Source organism: Bufo gargarizans, chromosome 9 (genome assembly GCF_014858855.1).
Source record: "Bufo gargarizans isolate SCDJY-AF-19 chromosome 9, ASM1485885v1, whole genome shotgun sequence".
In the NCBI taxonomy this organism is placed as follows: domain Eukaryota; kingdom Metazoa; phylum Chordata; class Amphibia; order Anura; family Bufonidae; genus Bufo; species Bufo gargarizans.
In genome coordinates this window covers 86,703,975-86,725,785 of record NC_058088.1, presented here as the reverse complement: position 1 = coordinate 86,725,785, position 21,811 = coordinate 86,703,975, and the positions used below count along the sequence as shown (strand labels likewise).

Sequence of the window (21,811 nt, the reverse complement as noted above, 5' to 3'; positions counted from 1 at the left end):
TGACCGGGCCGCAAGTATTAAAAGTACCGGCCGGGCCTAAGCCGGCCGCGGGAGCCCTCGCACCGGTCGCGGGTGTCACCCCGAGCGCCGGAATTGTGCCAGCAGGCCGCAAGCCTGAACAGACTATGCAGCGCCCGGCCGGCCGGAATGCACCGACGGCCGGCCGGAATGCACCGACGGCCGGCCGGAATGCACCGACGGCCGGCCGGGGCCTGCTGGAGCACAGCTCTCGCCGATGCCGGCTGCGGGAGCCCACCCCGCGGCCGGAAGGACCAGGGACCCGAGAGGAGCGCGGAGGTGCGGCCCAGCAGGCCGCGATGCCTGGGCCCAGATTTGCGGCGTCCGGCCAACCGGACCGATGGTCGGCCGGGCGCCCAGGTGGAGCATAGCTCGCACATGCAATGCAGGCCGCGGGAGCCCACCCCGCGGCCCGGAAGAGTCAGGGCCCGGGAAGGAGCACCAGATGGTGCGGCCCAGCAGGCCGCGAAGCCTGGACTAGATTTGCAGCGCCCAGGACCCATGCCGTCCGCACCGGTAAGCGCCCCCTCTTTCCTGCAATCAGCTATGGAGGGGAGGAGAGGGAGCAGATTGCCGCCTTGCGGCACCCCAGGGACCACCTAGGTCCAGCAGGGCCACCCAATAGCCACTTGCTCGGATAGGCTACCAGTGAGGGGGTCAGTCACGCAGGAGACCGGGGAGGGAGGGGACGTAGGGCTGGAGAAGCCAATCTCTCACCACAGTCGTCTTCACCCTCGGTCCGTTCCAGCAGGGTCGCCCCTTCAGCTACTGGCACCGTAGTGGCAGGACGCTGGAAGAGGGACTTGGCGTGCAGGCGACCTTTGCGCTGGCGGGATGCAGGGGAGCTGGGCTGCCCTGGTCCACCTTGCCTTCTGTGGGGGAGGCAGCAGTGCGGGTGACCGGCACTGGCGCAGCTCGACCCCGGGAGCAACAGAGAGGTCTAGTGAGACTCTGTTGTCCCTGATGATCTGGAACAAAAAGAAAAGAAAAAGCAAAAACTACATTTTAAACAAGGAGAAAAACAGCCCTGCAGTAGCAGGGAGTGTCTTGCCTCCTTGGACACTAAGCAAAAACTGGCAGTCTCTCTCTCCAGGCTGAGGGTATAGCTGTGGAGGAGGGGCTAAACAGTTTGAACTTAGTGTCACGCCTCCTAGGGAGATGAGCTATACCCAAGGTCTTCTGTGTCCCCCAAGGAAACTGGGCGAGAAAACTGACCGAATAACTGAACTGTGAACTTGGCCTAAGCAGCTGTGGGCAACTGCGCAGTTTAATGTGATATGTTATGTACTTTGTTTTACATACTTTTGTGAGTATAATAAATCTGTAGGTTTTTATCCTGGTGATGCGGCGCTATTCTGCCCCCCATTTCTGATAGAAAACAGGTGTGGTGTACCCCATGTAATAATACTTGTAGTAAACGTACAGATTTCGTGGTACCAGTCGGGGCTGTGTCCCTGTACAGTCTGACACTGGCAGCACTGATTGGGCAGAGTCAGACACACATGCTACTGGTAACACCCAGCAGTACCTTTATTGCAGACTGCTGGCAATTTGTTTGTAAACTTCTAGCAGGAATAATACAGGAATGCCACAACATAGAGTCATAAAAAGAGATGCTCCAGAATTGTTATTTCATGGGGAGTGCAAATAGCTACTAAAACAGACAAGTCAGGAGAGGTGACAGGTCTGTTTTAAAGGGGTTGTCCCGCTGTTTCATATTGTTGACAGGGGCTGACAGCTGACACCCCTGCCACTGAAGTGAATGGGCAGGCTTAGTTGTAATTACACTTCTAGCCACTGCAGTTGTGACGGCGAGCAGGTTAATAGTGAAGAGATGGCAGCTGATCGGCGGGGGTGCTGGCAGTCGACAAGCCAACCCCCCTCCCCCCTGGGATTCTGGGATTTGATATTGAAGACCTATCAACGGACAACCCCTTTAATAAAAGAAAAAATGTTGAAAACAACCCATCATGACCATACTGGTAGCCATAGTCATATTCCAAATACTGAAAGTCTAAAAATATACATGCAACAAAAAGCTAAAGCTAGAGGGTGTCATTTACTAACGTTTCTGGTGTATAAAAGTCAAAAGACCCATTTTTCGACTTTTTTAATGACAGTGCGACAATGTTTTGTTGCACAAGCGTTTTTACACCATCCTTGGCATTTGTGAGTAGAGGGGCACGGTGGGGCCAGGCTGACAAATTTATTAACATTTATGCTAAGAAACAAGGGTATAAAATAAGTGAAAAGTACTCCAGTTAGGGTCTGGCATAGTTTTCAGTCCAGGCGCACGGCCTGCACCTCGTCATAAATTAGGCACCTCCTCCGAAGACTATCAAAGACCGGCGTATAAGGCCGGTCTTTAATAAATGACCCCAAATGGTCCCAAATGCCACTGGTATGAAGGGTTATATGCATTATAGAAACTAAGTGAAACAACATGTGCCTTCAAACTCAAGAAAAATAGCGAAAACACAAACATGGGGAGTTAATATGGTGCGCAGATTGCCTGATGTGCTTCATGAAGAGGGGCTTTCTGTTCTCAGATTGACTGTGAAAACAAAACAAATCTTTGTGACATCCCGACAAAAGGGATGCCAACAGCTTTTAGTGCAATGTCAACACTTCTAAAGCCAGTTCAAACAGCCATGCCAAGGCTTGAGAGAGGAGCAGAAGACAGATATGGGAGCCCCTGTTCCCTCCACGTTATGGTCAGCAGCTGCGAGGGCTTTGATTTGGACTTAAGCTTCCATTGTTCTTCGGTCATAGAAAAATATTATCAGCTCACTTGCCTCACATTAAGATGCCATGCTGCCTTCATTAATGTGATCTTTCAGCAGAATTGCAGGAATTGGACACAGAGCAGATGCTCTACATATCTCTCTATTCTGCAATCTTTTCCCTTCGTGTGTAAATGCCAATTAGGGCTTACCAGCCTAATTTACCAAAAGAGGAACGTGAACCCACTGGCATCAAGAGGGTCATATCCATAATACTCACTGTTTGGTCAGTGTTCCGTCAGTGATTTTAAACCAAAACCAGGTGTGGCTCTAAGCACAGAACGGGAGCAGATCTTCCCCTTATACCTTATGTATGTGGAGGCTCCACTCCTGGTTTTGGCTCACAATCCCTAATGGACATCACTAGTGTCGAGAGAATCGAGCTTCAGATCCAAGATTCGAAGTCAATTCGCTCAAAACTTCGTCTTAATACTGTACGGAGACCCGTCTCCGTACAGCATTAGGCCTCTTTCACACTTGCGTTGTCCGGATCCGGCGTGTACTCCACTTGCCGGAATTACACGCCGGATCCGGAAAAACGCAAGTGAACTGAAAGCATTTGAAGACGGATCCGTCTTCAAAATGCTTTCAGTGTTACTATGGCAGCCAGGACGCTATTAAAGTCCTGGTTGCCATAGTAGGAGCGGGGGAGCGGTATACTTACAGTCCGCGCGGCTCCCAGAGTGCTCCAGAATGACGTCAGAGCGCCCCATGCGCATGGATGACGTGCCATGCGATCACGTCATCCATGCGCGTGGGGCGCCCTGACGTCACTCTGAAGCGCCCCGGGAGCCGCACGGACGGTAAGTATACTGCTCCCCCGCTCCCCGCTACACTTTACCATGGCTGCCAGGACTTTAGGGTCCCGGCAGCCATGGTAACCATTCAGAAAAAGCTAAACGTAGTATCCAGCAATGCAATGCGCCGAAACGACGTTTAGCTTAAGGCTGGATCCGGATCAATGCCTTTCAATGGGCATTAATTCCGGATCCGGCCTTGCGGCAAGTCTTCAGGATTTTTGGCCGGAGCAAAAAGCGCAGCATGCTGCGGTATTTTCTCCGGCCAAAAAACTTTCCGTTCCGGAACTGAAGACATCCTGATGCATCCTGAACGGATTTCACTCCATTCAGAATGCATTAGGATAAAACTGATTAGGATTCTTCCGGCATAGAGCCCCGACGACGGAACTCTATGCCGGAAGAAAAGAACGCAAGTGTGAAAGAGCCCTTAAATTGTATGCCCTCCTACAAGGTGAAATTCGTTATGAGACTTCAGTGAATAACTTCGGTATTCAATTTTTAAACTTGAAAACCATTTTACTACAGGAATGCAAAGTCGACTTCTGATCCAAGTTTTAAAATGTTTTTTTCTTTTTTTGTTCTAAAATCAGTCTGAAATTATTCACTAAAATCCCGCGAGACTTCGGTGATAACAAATTTCCCCCGCCAGAGCCCATACATTTGAATGCTGTACAGAGACGAATCTCCGTACAGAATTCAAATGAAGTGTTGAGCGGTTTGACTTTGGATCTTGGATTCGAAGCTCAATTCACTCAACACTACACATCACTGAGCAAAACAGTGATGAGTGAATAAGGCATTACTGGCATGGGTTTTGTTAAAATAAATATCTTCTTCTTAGGGCTCATGTACATGATCGTGTTTTTTGTCCGCATCCAATCTGCATTTTTTGCGGTTCAGATGCGGACCTATACACTTTGATGGGGCCACAAAAGATGCGGACAGTACACCGTGTGCTGTCCGCACCTGTATGTCTGTTCTGCGGCACCCACAAAAAAATAAGAACATGTTCTATACTTGTCTGTTTTACAGACAAGGACAGGACTGTTCTATAGATGCACATGGCAGGTATACGTGTTGTGTGCATGAGCTCTAAGGCTGGGTTCACACCTGAGCGTTTCTCAAACGCGCGTTTTACGCGCGTTTTTGTCGCGCGTTTTTATGCGCGTTTTTTGTAATAGTAAACGCGCGTTTGACGCGCGTTTGTGTGATTGACTGCAGTGTCCTATGGCCACAAACGCGCGTCAAAACGCCCAAAAGAAGCTCAAGTACTTGATTATGCGTCAGGCGTTTTACAGCGCGATCGTACGCGCTGTAAAACGCCCAGGTGAGAACCATTCCCATAGGGAAAGCATTGGTTTTCATGTGTTGAGCGTTTTACAGCGCGTTTGAACGCGCTGTAAAACGCTCAGGTGTGAACCCAGCCTTACAGGTAGCAAAGCTTTTACAGTTAAAGTCGTTCTCCACTTTTGCTATCTTGATGAGCTATCCTCAGGATAGGTGATCAATATCAGATCAGCTGGGGCCCGACTGCCAGCACCCCTGATGATCAGCTGTATGATGGTGTGCTGTCCGCATTTTTTGTGACCTCATTAAAATGAATGGGTCCGCATCCAATCCGAATGCGGATCCGATGCGGACCAAAAATATGGTCATGTGAATGGGGGGCTAGTTCACATTATCGTTTAGCTTTCCGTTCTTCTGATCCGTAAAAAATAAAAAATAAAATAAAAAAAACGGATCCAGTTTGCATCAGTTTGTGTCAGTTCCATCAGAGTTATTTTTGACAGGAGAAAAGGTCATGCAGGACAGAACTGACACAAACTGATACTCATGAAACTCAAAAACTCATGTTAACTGAGCACAACTGATGCTTGAAATAAAGGATCCATTTTTTTTCCCTGTTCTTCTGATGGATCAGAATAACGGAAAGCTAAACGGTGATGTGAACCCAGCCGTACTGTGATTTTCAAGTAAGGTTATTTTTTCTTTATCAATACTGTCAGTGATTTGGTAACTGCACACGATGCAGGTTATGTTTGTTTTTTCATCCGGATTTTCCGTGCAGATAAACCGCAGCATAAGGCTACATGCACACGACTGTTCCATTATTTGCGGAACAAAACAGACGGCCCATTGTAGAAATGCCTATTCTTGTCCGCAAAACGGACAAGAATAGGACATGTTCTATTTTTGTTGCGGGGCCATGGAATGGAGCAACGGATGCGGACAGCACACGGAGTGCTGTCTGCATCTTTTGCGGCCCCATTGAAGTGAAAGGGTCTGCACCCGAGCCGCAAAAACTGTGGCTCGGATGCGGACTAGAACAATAGTCGTGTGCATGAGGCCTAATACAGTAACAGCAAAGTGAATGAAATTTGACAAATCTCATGTACACTTACCTTTTTGTGGCGGGGACCTGACTCCCTGCACCCCCACCGATCAGCTGTAGATGGCAGCACTTATACAAGTGCTGCCTTCTTTTCACTGTTTCCCTGCTCACCGTCACAACGGCAGCGGTGAGCAGTGTAATTACATCTCAGCCATAGCATTAACTTTAATGGGACAGCTCTGTAGTATTCACTTGAATAGGAAGGAGCTAGCCCATTGAAGTGAATGGGACGGTGTAGTTGTAATTACACTGCTCAACAGTGCAGTTGCGAAAGCAAGCAGGTAAACAGTGAGGAGAAGGCAGCGCTTGTACGAGTGCTGCCTCTCTTCATACAGCTGATTGGCAGAGTTGCTGGGAGTTGGACCCCCTTCAATCTGATATTGATGACCTATCCTGAGGATAGGTCATCAATATAAAAAAAGCGGACAACCTGTTGAAAAAACCAACATGTGAGGGCCATTAAACAAAAGTCGTCGTATGTCGTTTTTCGTGTAAATGTAGCCTAACTCTGTACCCATCAATGGTTCATCCATGTAATCCATGGAGAGCTCCTTCAGAAGGAGACCTAATCTTGGTAGTGACTTTCTGTTCTGGCTAATAGATTAGGATCCCTAAAGGTGGTCAGACACATTTTATACAATAAATCTGCAGCAGAAAAGACACACCCCTAAGAAAGGGCAAGTCCCCTATGCTGCCAGTTTGTAGAAAACTGCAGTAGTATTTCTACACCAAAGGTAAAGGTTTAAAGATTTAACAAACAAAATCGACCATTTGATAAATGTGGCACAAAGTACATCAACGTAGACTTATGGAAAACTGACTTCAGATATTCCCCTCGTGATAAATTCCTCCCGCTAGATTCTTGTGACAACCTACAGCTCAAACAGCATTGTTAAACAGATCTAGAGAAAAACCTGCTGGACCATATGTTCAGCTGCACGCCGGCTACAAAGAGGGTGAAAGAGTCAGTGTCTTACAGACCCCCAGTTAGGTCAGGAGACCACATGGTCCCACAGATGTTCTCCGTCTCTAGCGCAGATGCATGATGTTACTACATTCTTGTTTCTCCAGATGTACTTTGTGGGGGGAAAAAAAACCAAAGAGATAAGAGTTAGCTGCAAATGTTTCCATCCTAAGTGGAAGGAAAAAACTTACTCGAGCTCCTTTCTCTGGAAAACATCTGCAGCCCCCGCTGCAATCTCGTCCTGCACAAGGCCCCTGATAGGTCTTCTTTCCTCCCTGTGAAAGGAAAACATAAATATGAGATCATTTATGGCTGCCACAAACCTTGCATAAATAGATTACCAGTCACATTAATAACTGTTTCTCTTCATTCTGACACTGATGTCTTGAGCTGTAATCACCTCTGACAAGTGTTTGGTAACATCTGACATAAGGATATATAGAATACAGCCTCCCAAGAAGAGCCTATGTGAAATGTTTACTTCTCTATAATGTATATATAAAGGGTGACCTCTGGGTAAAGCCCATCTGCTAATCTTCGAAAGTGGTTGATAAAGCTTCTCTATACAGCTGTATGAAGAGCATATACTGTCAAGATGTAGTAAACTAAAGAAGGACAAAGTACATACTGCTGCCCAAGGCATAGTTTAAACAGGTGGCTTGTACACTGTCTATGGAAAAAAAAAATATAATATATATATATATATATTTATATGTATTAGAGAAAAAACTGCAGCACCTCCAATCGGTGAGAAAAAATGTGAGGTCCTTTATTCACCCATGTGACGTCCACTTATTGGGACCGTTCTCAAGCCTCCCAGTAAGCGGACTGAAACATCGCATGGGTGAATAAAGGACCTCACATTTTTTCACCGATTAGAAGCGCTGCAGTTTTTTCTTTACTGTATTTCAAGACAGTGGGTTGCATCTTATTGCTGGCACTCCTTACTTTGGTCAAATTTTTGTCCTGCCTTGAACTTTCTTTATATATATGTATATATATATATATTTTAAATATATGTATATGATATATTTAGAAATTTAATATTATATGTGATGGACTCCCCTTACCCCTATACACATACATGCCTAAATGAAAAGATTAGGCAGAACTACTTATCCTTATCTGAAGAGTTGGAAAGCACCATGCACCGATTTTGTCCCTGCCGAAATCGGTCGGCTGAGCCGACACACATCTGATGACCAGATTAATATATCCAAAGTCAACATTGTGCGCAAATACAATTGGAAAGATTTGAAAGAAAATAATAATGAGGTATCATAAAAGAAGAGGCATGCCTGAGCCCATGGCATTATTACAGGGCAGTGCAGACAATTCAGTTTTACCAATTAGGAGCACAGGAACTCAAACCCGTATGGGTGAAAGTGGAATTTAATCTATCCGTTTATCAATAGCCACACTTTAAGCCTGGACTGGAAGTTATACAATTTAAATAGAGGAAGAGCAAAAAGTCAAAAAAGCGAAAAATTGATAGAGGTTGTCGAGAATTTGATAGATGTAATAAAGAAAGATTGAGTTGGTTACAGGTCTATAATTTCTTCAAAAAGTATTAGCGAGGAAAAAAAGTACAAGAGACAACTTCTGAAAATATTTTTCTATATCAGCCACGTAGAAAGGGACTAATATCACCAGTCCACAACATGCTCAGTGAAAGTGATAAAATTGAGACACATGGTGAAGTGGGAAGAGGAGTTGGGAAAGCTTTCTTGTATCAGACGTGTGAAGACCTTAGAAAGGTTGGTAGACAAGAACCCTCAACATAACCCTTGTAAATACTGCCAGATAGAGCTTAGATGCATCTGGGGGTGTGGTAAAGAAGACGGTAACATGCTTCATAAGTGGAGTAAGTGTAGGCAGGGGTGCACCACCAATGAGGCCAGGTGAGGCGATCGCCTCAAGCAGCACCAGGTAGGGGCAAGAGGGGGGCAGCCGAAGGGCCATGGGCTGAAAGGAAGGGGTTAGGTTAAGAAATTTGCATTAGCAATGGGGGTGCCCATTCCAGTTTTTCGCCTCAGGCAGAAGAAAGGCTAGGTGCACCCCTGAGTGTAGGATGGTAGAGAAAAACTGGGAGAAGTAATACACTCTAAAATCCAGGATGAGTTTGGTCTAGGAAACCATCACTCACTGTATTTTTAAGTGTGGCTTTTTAAGCCACAAAGTATATGACAAACACTTCTTATGGTATAAAACATTGCATTACTGAGAAGATCAAACCACAGTGGTCTAACAGCACAAGAATGGGAGCTCAGTTGTCCTGTCATGGCTTGCTGGCGCTTTGCCTTTAGGCAGGTACAGTTTCTAACTAGACCAAGGATGATGTATTACATACATTCTTAAATTTTTTTTCCTTAAGGCAAGTAAAATCGAGTTCAATAAATATAAAAGAAATTCTGTAGATGGTGTTTCATCTTTAGTAGAGCAACATAAAACCTATATTAATCGGTAACACAACACACTAGTAGGTCAGAGCTACAAATACCTAAAAGGGAACGTGTCATCAGGAAATGACGGATCGTTATACATATAGATTTTTTTTTTCCATTTTATTGTTCACAATTTAAAAAAAGTCCTAATATTTTGCAGTTTTCACTCTAGCCTCTCACAGGCCAACATTTCGTGCTCTGCACATATAATCTCAGTGGTCACCTCATTATCATCACAGACAGGATTACAATAAAAGGTATCATCTATGTATAGATAACTCTGGATCATACCATTCATATAGAGTGATGGCAGATCACTAGGCTCCCCTGATCTTTTACTGTAGGACTTAGAAGACTGACCAAGTGAGGTGGTTGCAGCATACAGAAATGATAAAACATGTATATGGGTCATGCGTTGGTCCATCAGTGAGCAGTAGAGGGATAAAGCACTATTTGCTGGGTGCACTTGCATAGACCCAAAAGATATTGGTCCAGAAGATATTACCCAAAATATATCACTAATCCTGTAGAATTGTAGATGGTGTAAGCTTAGACCTGCACCAGATTGATCACAGGGGCTCAGGCCGGATGATAAATGTGCTCCAGGGAGAGACTCTTCTCTTTGACTCTACAAAAACTATTAGTTGAGTTACTTTGAGACAGAATTTTATGTCTGAATCATAGCACATTTGAGACAAATTGCCCCCAAATTGTGCTAATTTTCTCAATTTGTACAAAGATTTTAAGTGCATATTAGTTAATCTGGGCCATTATGTTCATTAGAGGTTAATTGGAAATAAAGCATGTGTGACTATTCCCAGTTTTCCACACAAACAATGACTACTATATCCCTTAGATATGATTTTATTTGGGCCATGTCTTCTTTTAATGAGCTGTGCTAATCCACATCAAGGGTACATTGATGACATATGAATAGCATTGTAGAATAAATCAATAGCACAAAGACATACATGTAGTGTCTGGGTGTAGGTTTTTGCATATTCTTTTCATACACATAGTTAGGGTGTGTGGATTAGGGCTGATTCATATGACCGTCATTTGCCAGGGAAACACAGCCCATGTGTTGGGTGCATCTCCCGGACTCACTGCAGCTCCCGTAACCCGAACTGGATGCATCATAGTGTTTTTTCATCCAGTCAGTTCCTATCTGATCGCGGGTCTATTGTACTGTACTCACATGATGATGTGAATATAGTACAAATCAGGAACTGACTGTATGATAAAACACTATGATGCAGTCAGTTCAGGTCAGGGCAGCTGCGGTTGGTCTGGGAGATGCGTCCGATACACGGGCTGTGTTTCCCAGGTTGATCGATCATGGTCCTGTGAATCAGCCCTTAAAATGTTGCCCTGTTTTCCACTCTTATGTGAGGTCAGAGCAGCTATTCATTGTGAAAGGGTTATTCCAACAGGGTAAAATGTTACATCAACTTTGGAGGACATCAAGTAACCATAGCATTTCTTCTGACAGATCACACATAAGTACACTTATAAATATGCCCCATTATTCCGTACTATTAAGCAGGCAAACCTTTCACAAACTGCATGCTTTTAGCAAACGATGAAAAAAGACAGCCCAGCCTGAAAGTGAAAACATGCCCCAAGTTCAATGCTGCAATTCTTAGCATAGAAGGAATACATTGATGAGTTGAGTATTCTGCTAAATATTTGCCTGGAGTGAAATATTTGGATGTCAAGATCAGAGATCAAACCAGAGAGTAAACCTATGTATGTATAGGAATGCTATTGCATATATGTAGATATCTATCACTTATTACTTGCTCGTTCAGACACGATCAATGCTGCAAAAAGTTTACCATCTGAAAGGATTAGCCTGCCAAATGTTACCACCATGTACAACATGTACTGAGTTTTCTTCAATTGTAAGCAAAACTATTTGATTTTTCTGTTCATTTCTAAAATGTATGTTCCTGCTGCTGTGCTCCCCTGCTGGCGGCGCAGACCTGGCTCTCAATCTTCCCCTCCTGGTTAGCTTGCCCCTCCATGTAGGCTGTGGCCTGCTTGCCAGTTCAGCCTTTCTCTGCCCGTATGGTGCACTCTTAAAGGACCAGTGCATGCATCCTTATCTTCACCAGCTGATGGCTGGCAACCTTGGGGAGATTAAGGCACCTTCCCCGTGGGATGGTGTCTGAACAATAGGTTCCTAGTTCACTAGTGTACTGCTAGGTTTGCTATAATACGAGCACCCACTTCTGCCTGTTTTCCGGATTTGACCCTTCACTGCCTGTCCTGACCCCTGCCCGATCTCCGTGCCGACCCTGTGCTGCCCTGACTGTAGACTGTTTCTCGGATTGCACATACTCTGCCTGCTCTGACCTCAGCCTGTCCCTGATTATGATTTTTCCTTATCCTTTGGTGCTCTGCACCAGTGACTCTTGACCCTGTGGGTTAGCTGTCGATCATACATCGACTACTCCAGGAGGAGGTAGCATGGTGGTTCTCCTGCAGCAACGGTCCAGATCCCTGTACAGGGGTTAAAAGGTGAAGACTAGGGGACTGCCACAATAATAATCATAAGAATAGCTAAAATTCTATTCAGTTGACAAAGTAGCTCCGTACACCCTAAGTATAAGGCTCCAATCACACATCCGCAACGTGTTTTGCGGATCCATGGAGCCGTAGATCCGCAAAACACGGAAAGCGGCAATGTGCGTTCCACATTTTGCTGTGCAGTTTTCAAACCAGCACCTGAATCTGAATTATTTTGTAATTAAAATTTTTGCATAGCCACTGAGTTATTCAATACAATTTATCTGTATAGCTCCTCCTGCTGTTTGTTCATTTCTTATTTCTTTGTCCTGCTCCCTGAGATGGCCGCACATGCTCAGTTTCATCCTTCATCTGCCTCCTGAGCTGTGATAGGCAGAGCTGAGACACGCCCCCTGAGCTGCAGCAGAGAAGACACTCCCCTTGAGCTGTCAGCTTGATATAAATCTAGCAGAGCAATGAATGGGGAGATCTCTGGATCCATGTGAAGTACAGGGCTGGTTCTAGGTACAGGGCTCTGATTCATGTTCACAGCTGACCGTGCCCCATGTTCACAGCTGACCGTGGCCCCATGCTCACAGCTGACCGTGGCCCCATGTTCACAGCTCACAGCTGACCGTGGCCCCATGTTCACAGCTGACCGTCAGTCAGAGCTCAGAAAATCATGTAAAACCTTCTGGCATCATAGATACAAACTGTCCCACTGGACTAAAAATGTAGGCACAAAAAGGACCAGTGTCCTTACAGCATGTGCTGAATGATTACGTACGCCTGCAAAGGTAGAAAGCTTCTGAATTCATTTTTTCTTAAGACAGAGGAAGAAAGAAAAAAGAAAGACATAAATGTTTATAGTTTTAACCGAGGCCAAGTCAAAAATATTCCCATCCACAAACATTAAACTTTCACAGATGTTCAGGAACAAGCAGATCTGCTAAGCGAAGCCAACATGTCATCAAGATGCTCCACTTACAATACACAGTGCTTTCTCTACGAGGGGCAAACAACACGTTCGGTGGACGCCATCACGTACCGAGTGCAAAGTTCACTCAAACCTGAACAGGAATTAATCATGTTTTCAGGGAATCCATGACCAAAATAAGTCTTGGAAATTAAGGCAGCTAACAGCTCCTAATATATTGAAAAATGGACAAACGAAAGAACAGGCTGGTTCCTTAGGGTACTTTCACACTCGCGTTCTTAGAATCCGGCAGGCAGTTCCGTTGCCAGAACTGCCTGCCGGATCCGGAAATCCGTATGCAAACGGATATCTTTTTTTTCCGGATCCGTTAGACTTATTCATTGAAGTACCTATTTTTTCAAAGCCAGAGGGAACTGCGCATGCGCAGACTGGAAAACCGGATTCAATGGAAATGAATGCTGGATCCGGAAAGTGCGGTAGTGTTCCGGAATTCCGGCCGGAAAAAATACTGCAGCAAGCTGCAGTATTTTGGCTGGTCTAATACCGTACAAGGGACGGAACGGAAGACATCCTGATGCATACTGAACGGATGCTTTTTTTCCGGTATTGAGACCCTTTACCGGATTTCAATACCGGAAAAGAATAACGCTAGCGTGAAAGTACCCTTAGATGTCTTGCTGTCCACTCAGTGTACTACATAAACCTGTGGTTGACTGTAATTGACACCAACATAGCTGTTGTATGATATACACTCACCTAAATAATTATTAGGAACACCATACTAATACGGTGTTGGACCCCTTTTGCCTTCAGAACTGCCTTAATTCTACGTGGCATTGATTCAACAAGGTGCTGATAGCATTCTTTAGAAATGTTGGCCCATATTGATAGGATATCATCTTGCAGTTGATGGAGATTTGAGGGATGCACATCCAGGGCACGAAGCTCCCGTTCCACCACATCCCAAAGATGCTCTATTGGGTTGAGATCTGGTGACTGTGGGGGCCATTTTAGTACAGTGAACTCATTGTCATGTTCAAGAAACCATTTTTCCAGTCTTCAACAGTCCAATTTTGGTGAGCTAGTGCAAATTGTAGCCTCTTTTTCCTATTTGTAGTGGAGATGAGTGGTACCCGGTGGGGTCTTCTGCTGTTGTAGCCCATCCGTTTCAAGGTTGTGCGTGTTGTGGCTACACAAATGCTTTGCTGCATACCTCGGTTGTAACGAGTGGTTATTTCAGTCAACGTTGCTCTTCTATCAGCTTGAATCAGTCGGCCCATTCTCCTCTGACCTCTAGCATCAACAAGGCATTTTCGCCCACAGGACTGCCGCATACTGCACCATTCTTTGTAAACCCTAGAAATGGTTGTGCGTGAAAATCCCAGTAACCGAGCAGATTGTGAAATACTCAGACCGGCCCGTCTGGCACCAACAACCATGCCACGCTCAAAATTGCTTAAATCACCTTTCTTTCCGATTCTGACATTCAGTTTGGAGTTCAGGAGATTGTCTTGACCAGGACCACAACCCTACATGCATTGAAGCAACTGCCATGTGATTGGTTGACTAGATAATCGCATTAATGAGAAATAGAACAGGTGTTCCTAATAATTCTTTAGGTGAGTGTATATAGGCAGGTGTCTTAACATTTTTACTACACCATTATTTGAATAAGACACTTAAACAGATTCATGTCTTTGCATACGACCCTATTAACGTGAAAGCTCTATTTGCCCTATGGCTTTTTCTAGCTTATTACAAGGGCTGCACATCCCTATCATGAAACAACCGGCACTCAGATTGCCACCATATGGAGCTCTGTAGGTAACTGTATTATGAGGTTATTTTCTCCTAGAAGCAGAATACCTCTGTAATATAGCATTTGATGGAACGAGCCACTTAAGTCCCTGTATGAAAATACAGTAGAGCCTTACAGATGGTTATGGGTGCTATATGGAACGCAATTATTCAATTCTAACTTGCACCTCACAACATGGTGATAGTGGCAGATGTACAGATGTAGTAGAGTTAACACACATGGTTTATGAGACGTGTTATCTAAACTAAATGCGTTAAGCAAACACCTTCAATTGCTTTTCAATGGCTTTTGTTTCAAGATAACGCGATGAGTTAAGAAATTTGAGTTGAGTTTGTGTGTTAACCCTACTACATCTGTATATGGTGGCCATGATATGTGGTGAGATTCTCACAAGGCTCAAGATCACGCAGATGATTAACACACTAGTGAATAGGTCCTACAGAGGTAATGGCAGGGAAGGAACGCCTGATTAGGACAGCCTTCTGTTAGGCAGAGCTAATATAAAGAGCAGTACATGGATTTTCACTTACAGGAGAGCTCCCTAGAATCAGCAACTTGGCGAGGAACAAATCAGACAAACGGAATAGTCAAGGTGCAGCCGGCCTGCCATAGGAATGCCGTGTTGGATTTTTGGGTATTTGGGTTTGGCAGTGGCAGCAAACATGTTTGCCTATGGAAAGCCTGCTACACTGCGATACTCGGGCGCGCAACACGTGTCACAGCCATAGTCGCCATGTAGCCGACCCCTCACTGTGCAGTCTTATCCTGGGCAGAACTGACTATGAATGGTCTTCAAAGAAATTACTAAGAAGATCTTAATAGAACCTCCTACAGCACATGCAAAGTCAATTAAAAAAATGATACAAAAAAACCCCAAGAAAACAGAATATGGTTTAAGTCAGTGTTTCCCAACCAGTGTGCCTCCAGCTGTTGCAAAACTACAACTCCTAGCATGCCTGGACAGCCTTTGGCAGTGTGGGCATGCTGGGAGTTGTAGTTTTGCAACAGCTGGAGTCACACTGGTTGGGAAACACCGGTTTAAGTTATAGTCAAAATAAATTGGTCAAGTTGGACAAACTGAATGAGGTTTCAGGTAGAAGAATTTGCCAGTTGTGTGGTCAGATGTCGTACGCAAACAAAACTTTTATTTTATTTTTTTGTCCCTTCTAACAAATGTAGAAAATCTGGAAAGTTATTGGAGCCAGATGACCAGCCCTATTGTTGTTTTGCTCTGTCTCTGTACTAAAAATAATCTGAATAAAAAAGAACCAGCTATGGTTCTCATTAGGTGTAATCACTTCCTATGTTCCATTTACAACGTCTCAGGCACAAGAAGGAAACATAGTTATGATCTACAAATATGTTTTTGGAATGGATATGGTTACAGCGGAAGTGTCACATTTTGAAGATATGTTTACACTATCAATGCAGAGTTAATAAGATGTACCTCCAATTTTACTTAAAATGTACCAGAATCCTGTACAGGGTGGCCAATTGGAAAGGAAAACTCACTAAAACTAAGACTATTTTTAGTTTTTTTCCTAACAACGTGAGTGTAGTGAACGACGAAGCACTTTTTGGGTAACTGCACATTACGTGTGGTTTAGGCGGATTACGTGTGGTTTTTCAATGCAGATATTTTTGCAGAAAAACCACCGTGTACGGTACCAGCAAAGTGAATTTTAGATTTGCCAAGTCATATGCACAGATTGCGTATTGCAGAATTGACCGATCGAGCGGATTTTACAATCTGCAGCGTGTCAGTTGTTATATACCGTATAGGGTTTTTCCCCATAGATTTTAAAAGGGATGTTGAAATAAATCCACATCAAAAACTGAATTTTAAAAAAAACATAAAATTGTGTGGATTGATGTGTTTTTTATTGCAATTGCGCAGTTTTCATGCAGATTCAGGCAACATGTGCAGGAGAGGAGGATTTGGCAATCCCCCTCCACTTGGCCAAACCTGTAAAGAGAAGCTTACTCACCTTCTCCCAGCTCCTTCTCTCCCCAGCATGAGATGCTCCGCCGGGCTCCCTCCCTGAAAACATCCAGTTTGACGCCTCCTGCAGCCACAAGGTCACATGACGCATGGGAATCTGGTCATCGCCACGGCCAGTTATAATGGGCAAATAGTTTAGGAATAAGATTGCACACCATACACTAGGGGTGGGCGATATAAACGATATACGATATTATCGACATAAATTTATAGATTTTAGCTGATGGCGCTGGCTGGGTACATGATGATGGTGACAATGGCATGGGGCTGATGGCACAGGCTGGGTACATGATGATGGTAACAATGGCATGGAGCTGATGGCGCTGGCTGGGTACATGATGATGGTGGCAATGGCATGGAGCTGATGGCGCTGGCTGGGTACATGATGATGGTGGCAATGGCATGGGGCTGATGGCGCTGGCTGGGGGACATGGATGATGATGGCGATGTAATTTGTATACATACAGAAGAACATAATATATTGCAATATATTGTTATATCGCACATGCTTCAAATTATATTGCGATATAGATTTTAGGCCGTATCGCCCAGCCCTACCATATACTATGCGTGGGAGTGGAAGTATGGGGGAGATAGGCTTTATTCATTATCAATGAATATGTATAAGGCCTCTTTCACACGTCCATGTCCATGATGCCATCTGTGACAAGATTAGTCAGTGGTTCATCCAGGAAGATGTCCGTGAAAAATCTATGTTTGGTCCGTGTGTCCGTTTTTTCCTTTTGGTGTGTTAACAGTATTCCATGGACACTGCTGGGCGGAAAATTAATTTCCAGAACATATTCTGGGAACGATCCGTGAAATCCACAGACCAAACACATGGCCTTCATGTTTGAGACTACAAGGGCTAATACACACGAGCGCATGAACCCAGTGCCCGTGCTGCGGACCACAAATAGCGGTGCGACCCTCCTGTGCATGAGCCCTAATGTGCATGAGTGATCCATAAACACTGACAAAAATAGGTCATGGCTTCCGTGGGGTCACCACTGACCCACTGTCCGTGGAAAACCACTGATGTGAATACACACATTAAAGTCAATTGCTACGTGAGCGGTCCGTGGAGACCACAGACAGTGCGCGTCTGTGATTTACTGACGTGTGAAAGAAGCCTGTGTTACAAATTACCTACACTACATGTCATACATTTGAAAGGTAATATAGTATTTTCCCCTGATTCTTAAGGTACTATTACTCCAACAGATGTCATACAGATCACAATGAACGAAGATATAGCGACTCATTGGCGACTAAAATTTAATCTATTATACACATAGATCATCGTTCATATTTGCAGTCGTTGCTCATTTGCTTTTAAATCGTTCCTTGTAATTACATGTAAAGATGAGGGACAGATGCTTTGTCAAAAGCCATGTATGAGATCGTTAGCGAGTAGACGACTCCGTATTATACGAACGGATCTATTAACGAGGGGCGATAATTTTTTAGCATGCTGAAAGATCACTATTTGTAGCTCCTCTTTGAATCATTCATACTATTACATCACAAGATTCTTGTTTATTTTCACTCGCATGCACGAGAATCTGTACGATATTCGCTCCGTTTAACAGGGCCTTTACAACATGTACCATCCTATGGCCCACACTATGAACATCTTTTTTTTTTTTTTATAGCGTTTATTTAACACTTTTCAATTTATACAACATTCCCAAGGGGAAACAACTCCACATATCAGTCACACACGTAAGCAAGACCAGACAATGTCATCAGGTACATAGTGTACAGCAGTAAGAGACATAATTGTATCCCAATTACAGAGCATCGCTGTTGCCATACAAAAAAAAAAAGAAGGGAAAAAAGAGGTCTGTACATGCTCACTCCACATCCACGCACACAACCACACATTTGGGTGGCGCAGTCCCAACCAGTAATGGGTCTCAAATCGTGCCCTCCGCCTGCACCCACACACCCCATATTTTGTCAAAACGATCAGGGACTCCCCTCGCTTCATACGTCAATTTGTACATCAGGAGATCTTTGTTAATAAGTTGCACCCACTGATCCACCGTGGGACACTTGGGAGGTTTCCAGTTCAGAAGTATAATCTTCCTACCATAAAACATCAATAGTCGCAGCAGTATTCTACTATATTTGGATGGAGTCACATCAGAAACTAGCCCCATAACGCACACTATCGGGTCACAGATCCCTGGCAATCCCAACTTAACATTAATGAAATTGCACACTCCCTTCCAGTAAATTTGTAGTGCCGGACATTGCCAAACCATGTGGAAGAAGGATCCTCTATCACCCCCACACCTGTCGCACCCAGGACTCGGAATCTGCCTCATCTGGTATAGCCGCACCGGGGTCAGATACACCCTATGTATCCATTTGGCCTGAATGAGTTGATCACGGGCGCTTATAACAGACCTCCTCCACCCCAGACGCCATTCCTCCAAATGAGAATCCTCCAACTCTGGGATATCCGCCGACCACCTGACAAATGATCGCCGGATAGGGGACTCCTGCAACTTTATGATTGCGCCATAAAAGGAGGAAATTGGTTTGTATGATTGCTCCCTCCTAGCTACCGATTCTAAAGGACCACACTTCAAGCTCAGGGTCAAAGAGCGAAATTGCTTATCACAAGCGTGTCTCAGTTGGAGGAAACGATAAAAACTCGTCTGGGGTAACAGGAAGTCCGACTGTAGACTCCCAAAAGAACGAAAGACCCCATCCTGGAACAGCTGTGTCAAGTACTTAAGCCCTTTTCTAGGCCAAAATTCAAAATCTGGCAAGTGTAGAAGCTCAGGAAGGTGTTTATTGCGCCATAGTGGGATATACGGAGACCAGGTGTCTCCTGCTTGAGTAACCGCATGTGTATCCACAAATCTCGTCCAGGCCTCTATAACCGTCACCATAGCCTCCGTATATCTCCCCCCGACCAGAACCCCGCCTCCCCTATAAACCAGGTTCGTTAGGGCTTCATACGACCCGACCAGCGCTGCCTCCAGCACCACTGCCGGATTATTGGAATCCGCTCTGATCCACCAGGAAGCGTACATCAGGCGTGTCACTATATAGTAAATATACAAGTCCGGGAGCTGCAAACCCCCCTGTAAATAGGAGGCTTTCAACGTTTTCCTTGCTATCCTTGGGGTCTGATGACACCACAGGAAACGGGACATGATTTTATCTAAGACTTCAAAATGGGACTTAGGGATCCCCACAGGAGCCGCCCTATACACATACAATAACTTAGGCAGCAATACCATTTTAATAATGTTGATCCTGCCTATTAAGGTCAAGGGGAGATTTTCCCAGGCCTCCAACTTACGTGTGACATATTCCATAGTGGGCCTCAGATTCAGATGACAGAACTGTCGAGGGTCCCTATGTATTTGAATCCCCAAATAAAGGAAACTGTCCACCACCTTCAGGTGAGACACTGGAGAGATATCAATCCCTTCTTCCACATCCACTATACAGAGACTGGATTTAGCCCAGTTCCACACTATGAACATCTCAGTGGCTTGTTTTGTGCTGCACACAATGCATTATATTCTGATTATGGCCCTAGTCATGGAATCCGCTCTATAATCCTGGAATAACATGCTGCAATAACATTTTCTATGATTGTCGTGGAATTTTTGACTGGAGTTACAAGAAGTGACATTATGATGCAACATGTACACAAGATCCCAGATAAACACACGCTGGATGATAGGAATAATCCTGCTGCAGGTCGCCCCTTGTTTACACCACACTGCTAGGTTTTTTGGCTGGCAGGGGGGTGGCTCTATCGACTTGTGAATGAACACATACTGGAAGAGGAAAGAAACTGACACCATCTGGCTCGGAAACAAGTGACACAGGGGAAGTTGATAAACTGGAACTCCAAGAGCCTATTTATGAGTGAATGGCCTTATCAGATGCCTAAAGGGTATGTGTCATCAGAAAATGAAACATTGTTTAAATTAGGTTTTTATACTAAACATATTTTGAAAGAAATTTTGTCAGTGCTATTATTCATTTCCATCTTGTGTGAAGGTGGATCAAACTCCAACTTTTAGTTTAAAAGTCGAATTTTGACAAGGTGGTGCCAGAGAGATGGTTCTCTATCCTTGGGAGATGCCTCTTTGCATACGATGGAGCACTTCCAGTATATCTCCATACATAGCTGGTCTCTTTAAGGAGACCCAGCACCCTGCCTAAGCTATATTTTTTTTAGAAAAATCCTAAAATCCTGCAGTTTTCAAATCGGCCACTAAGCCTAATAATAGCCATCACTTTATAGTCTGTACAGTAACTTTGCAGCAGTCATCTCATTATTATCGCAGTCAAGATTACAATGACAGATATCACCAAGGATCCACCATTCACAAAAGGTGATTGTCAGAGCTTATCTACCCCTTCTTTACACAGGTCGTAGAGCAGGTACAGAAATCTCTTCCACAGAAGTCAAACAGGTCCCCTCCTGTCCATTGTGTCTGTGGCCCATGATGCCTGCTGTAAAGCATATCTTTAAATGCAGTTAACAACAGCTCAGCCAAGATGGCAGCCCCAATAAAAACAGGTTGAAAAAAAGGTGTCACTATCAGTTTTTTACTGGCTAAAAAAAATGGGACCCGCACCTATCTATAGAACAAGGCCCCCAAAGCAGAGGAGAGTGCACTGCCCATGCGCAGCATGCTCTCCATTCTCTTCTATGGGAGTTCCCAACACACAATCACAGCCACCCTCTGTTCACTTCTATGACAGTTCTGGAAATAGCCGAGTGGCGTAAAAGTGAATCGAGCGTGGCTGCACTTGCGCGGTGCACCTTTGTTCACTTTATGGGCCTCCAGAAATAGGTGCGGGTCCCAGAGGTGAGAACTTATCTGACATTGGTAGCATATCCTAGCAATATGCCCCTGATGTGTGAGATGGGCCAACCCCTTTAAGTGCCTCCTCCTGAGAGCCAAGCCCTATCAAGATAAATCAGGACAATATTGTCTGAATTCTAGCCTTACATTCAATGTAAAACATGAAGACAGTGGCCAAATACATGACATTGGTCAACAGAGTTAATGTCCTGCTGGGTAAATTTATTGCTGTTGTGAATGAGTCCAGCATGCTGCATGAGCAACTGCTCAGCCATATTAGATTTCAGTCTT

At 44.6% G+C, this 21,811-nt stretch overlaps 1 protein-coding gene across 5 annotated transcripts in view; it reads right to left on the bottom strand.

Annotated features, from left to right (window-relative positions):
• Nucleotides 1–21,811, bottom strand: part of COL4A6 (collagen type IV alpha 6 chain) — a 233,904-nt gene that overhangs the window by 154,423 nt on the left and 57,670 nt on the right. For all 5 annotated transcript variants that reach the window (XM_044268451.1, XM_044268454.1, XM_044268455.1 and 2 more), the window contains one exon: nt 7,149–7,232. In XM_044268451.1, the coding sequence (XP_044124386.1) occupies nt 7,149–7,232 (84 nt within the window). The remainder of the gene's footprint in view (nt 1–7,148; nt 7,233–21,811) is intronic.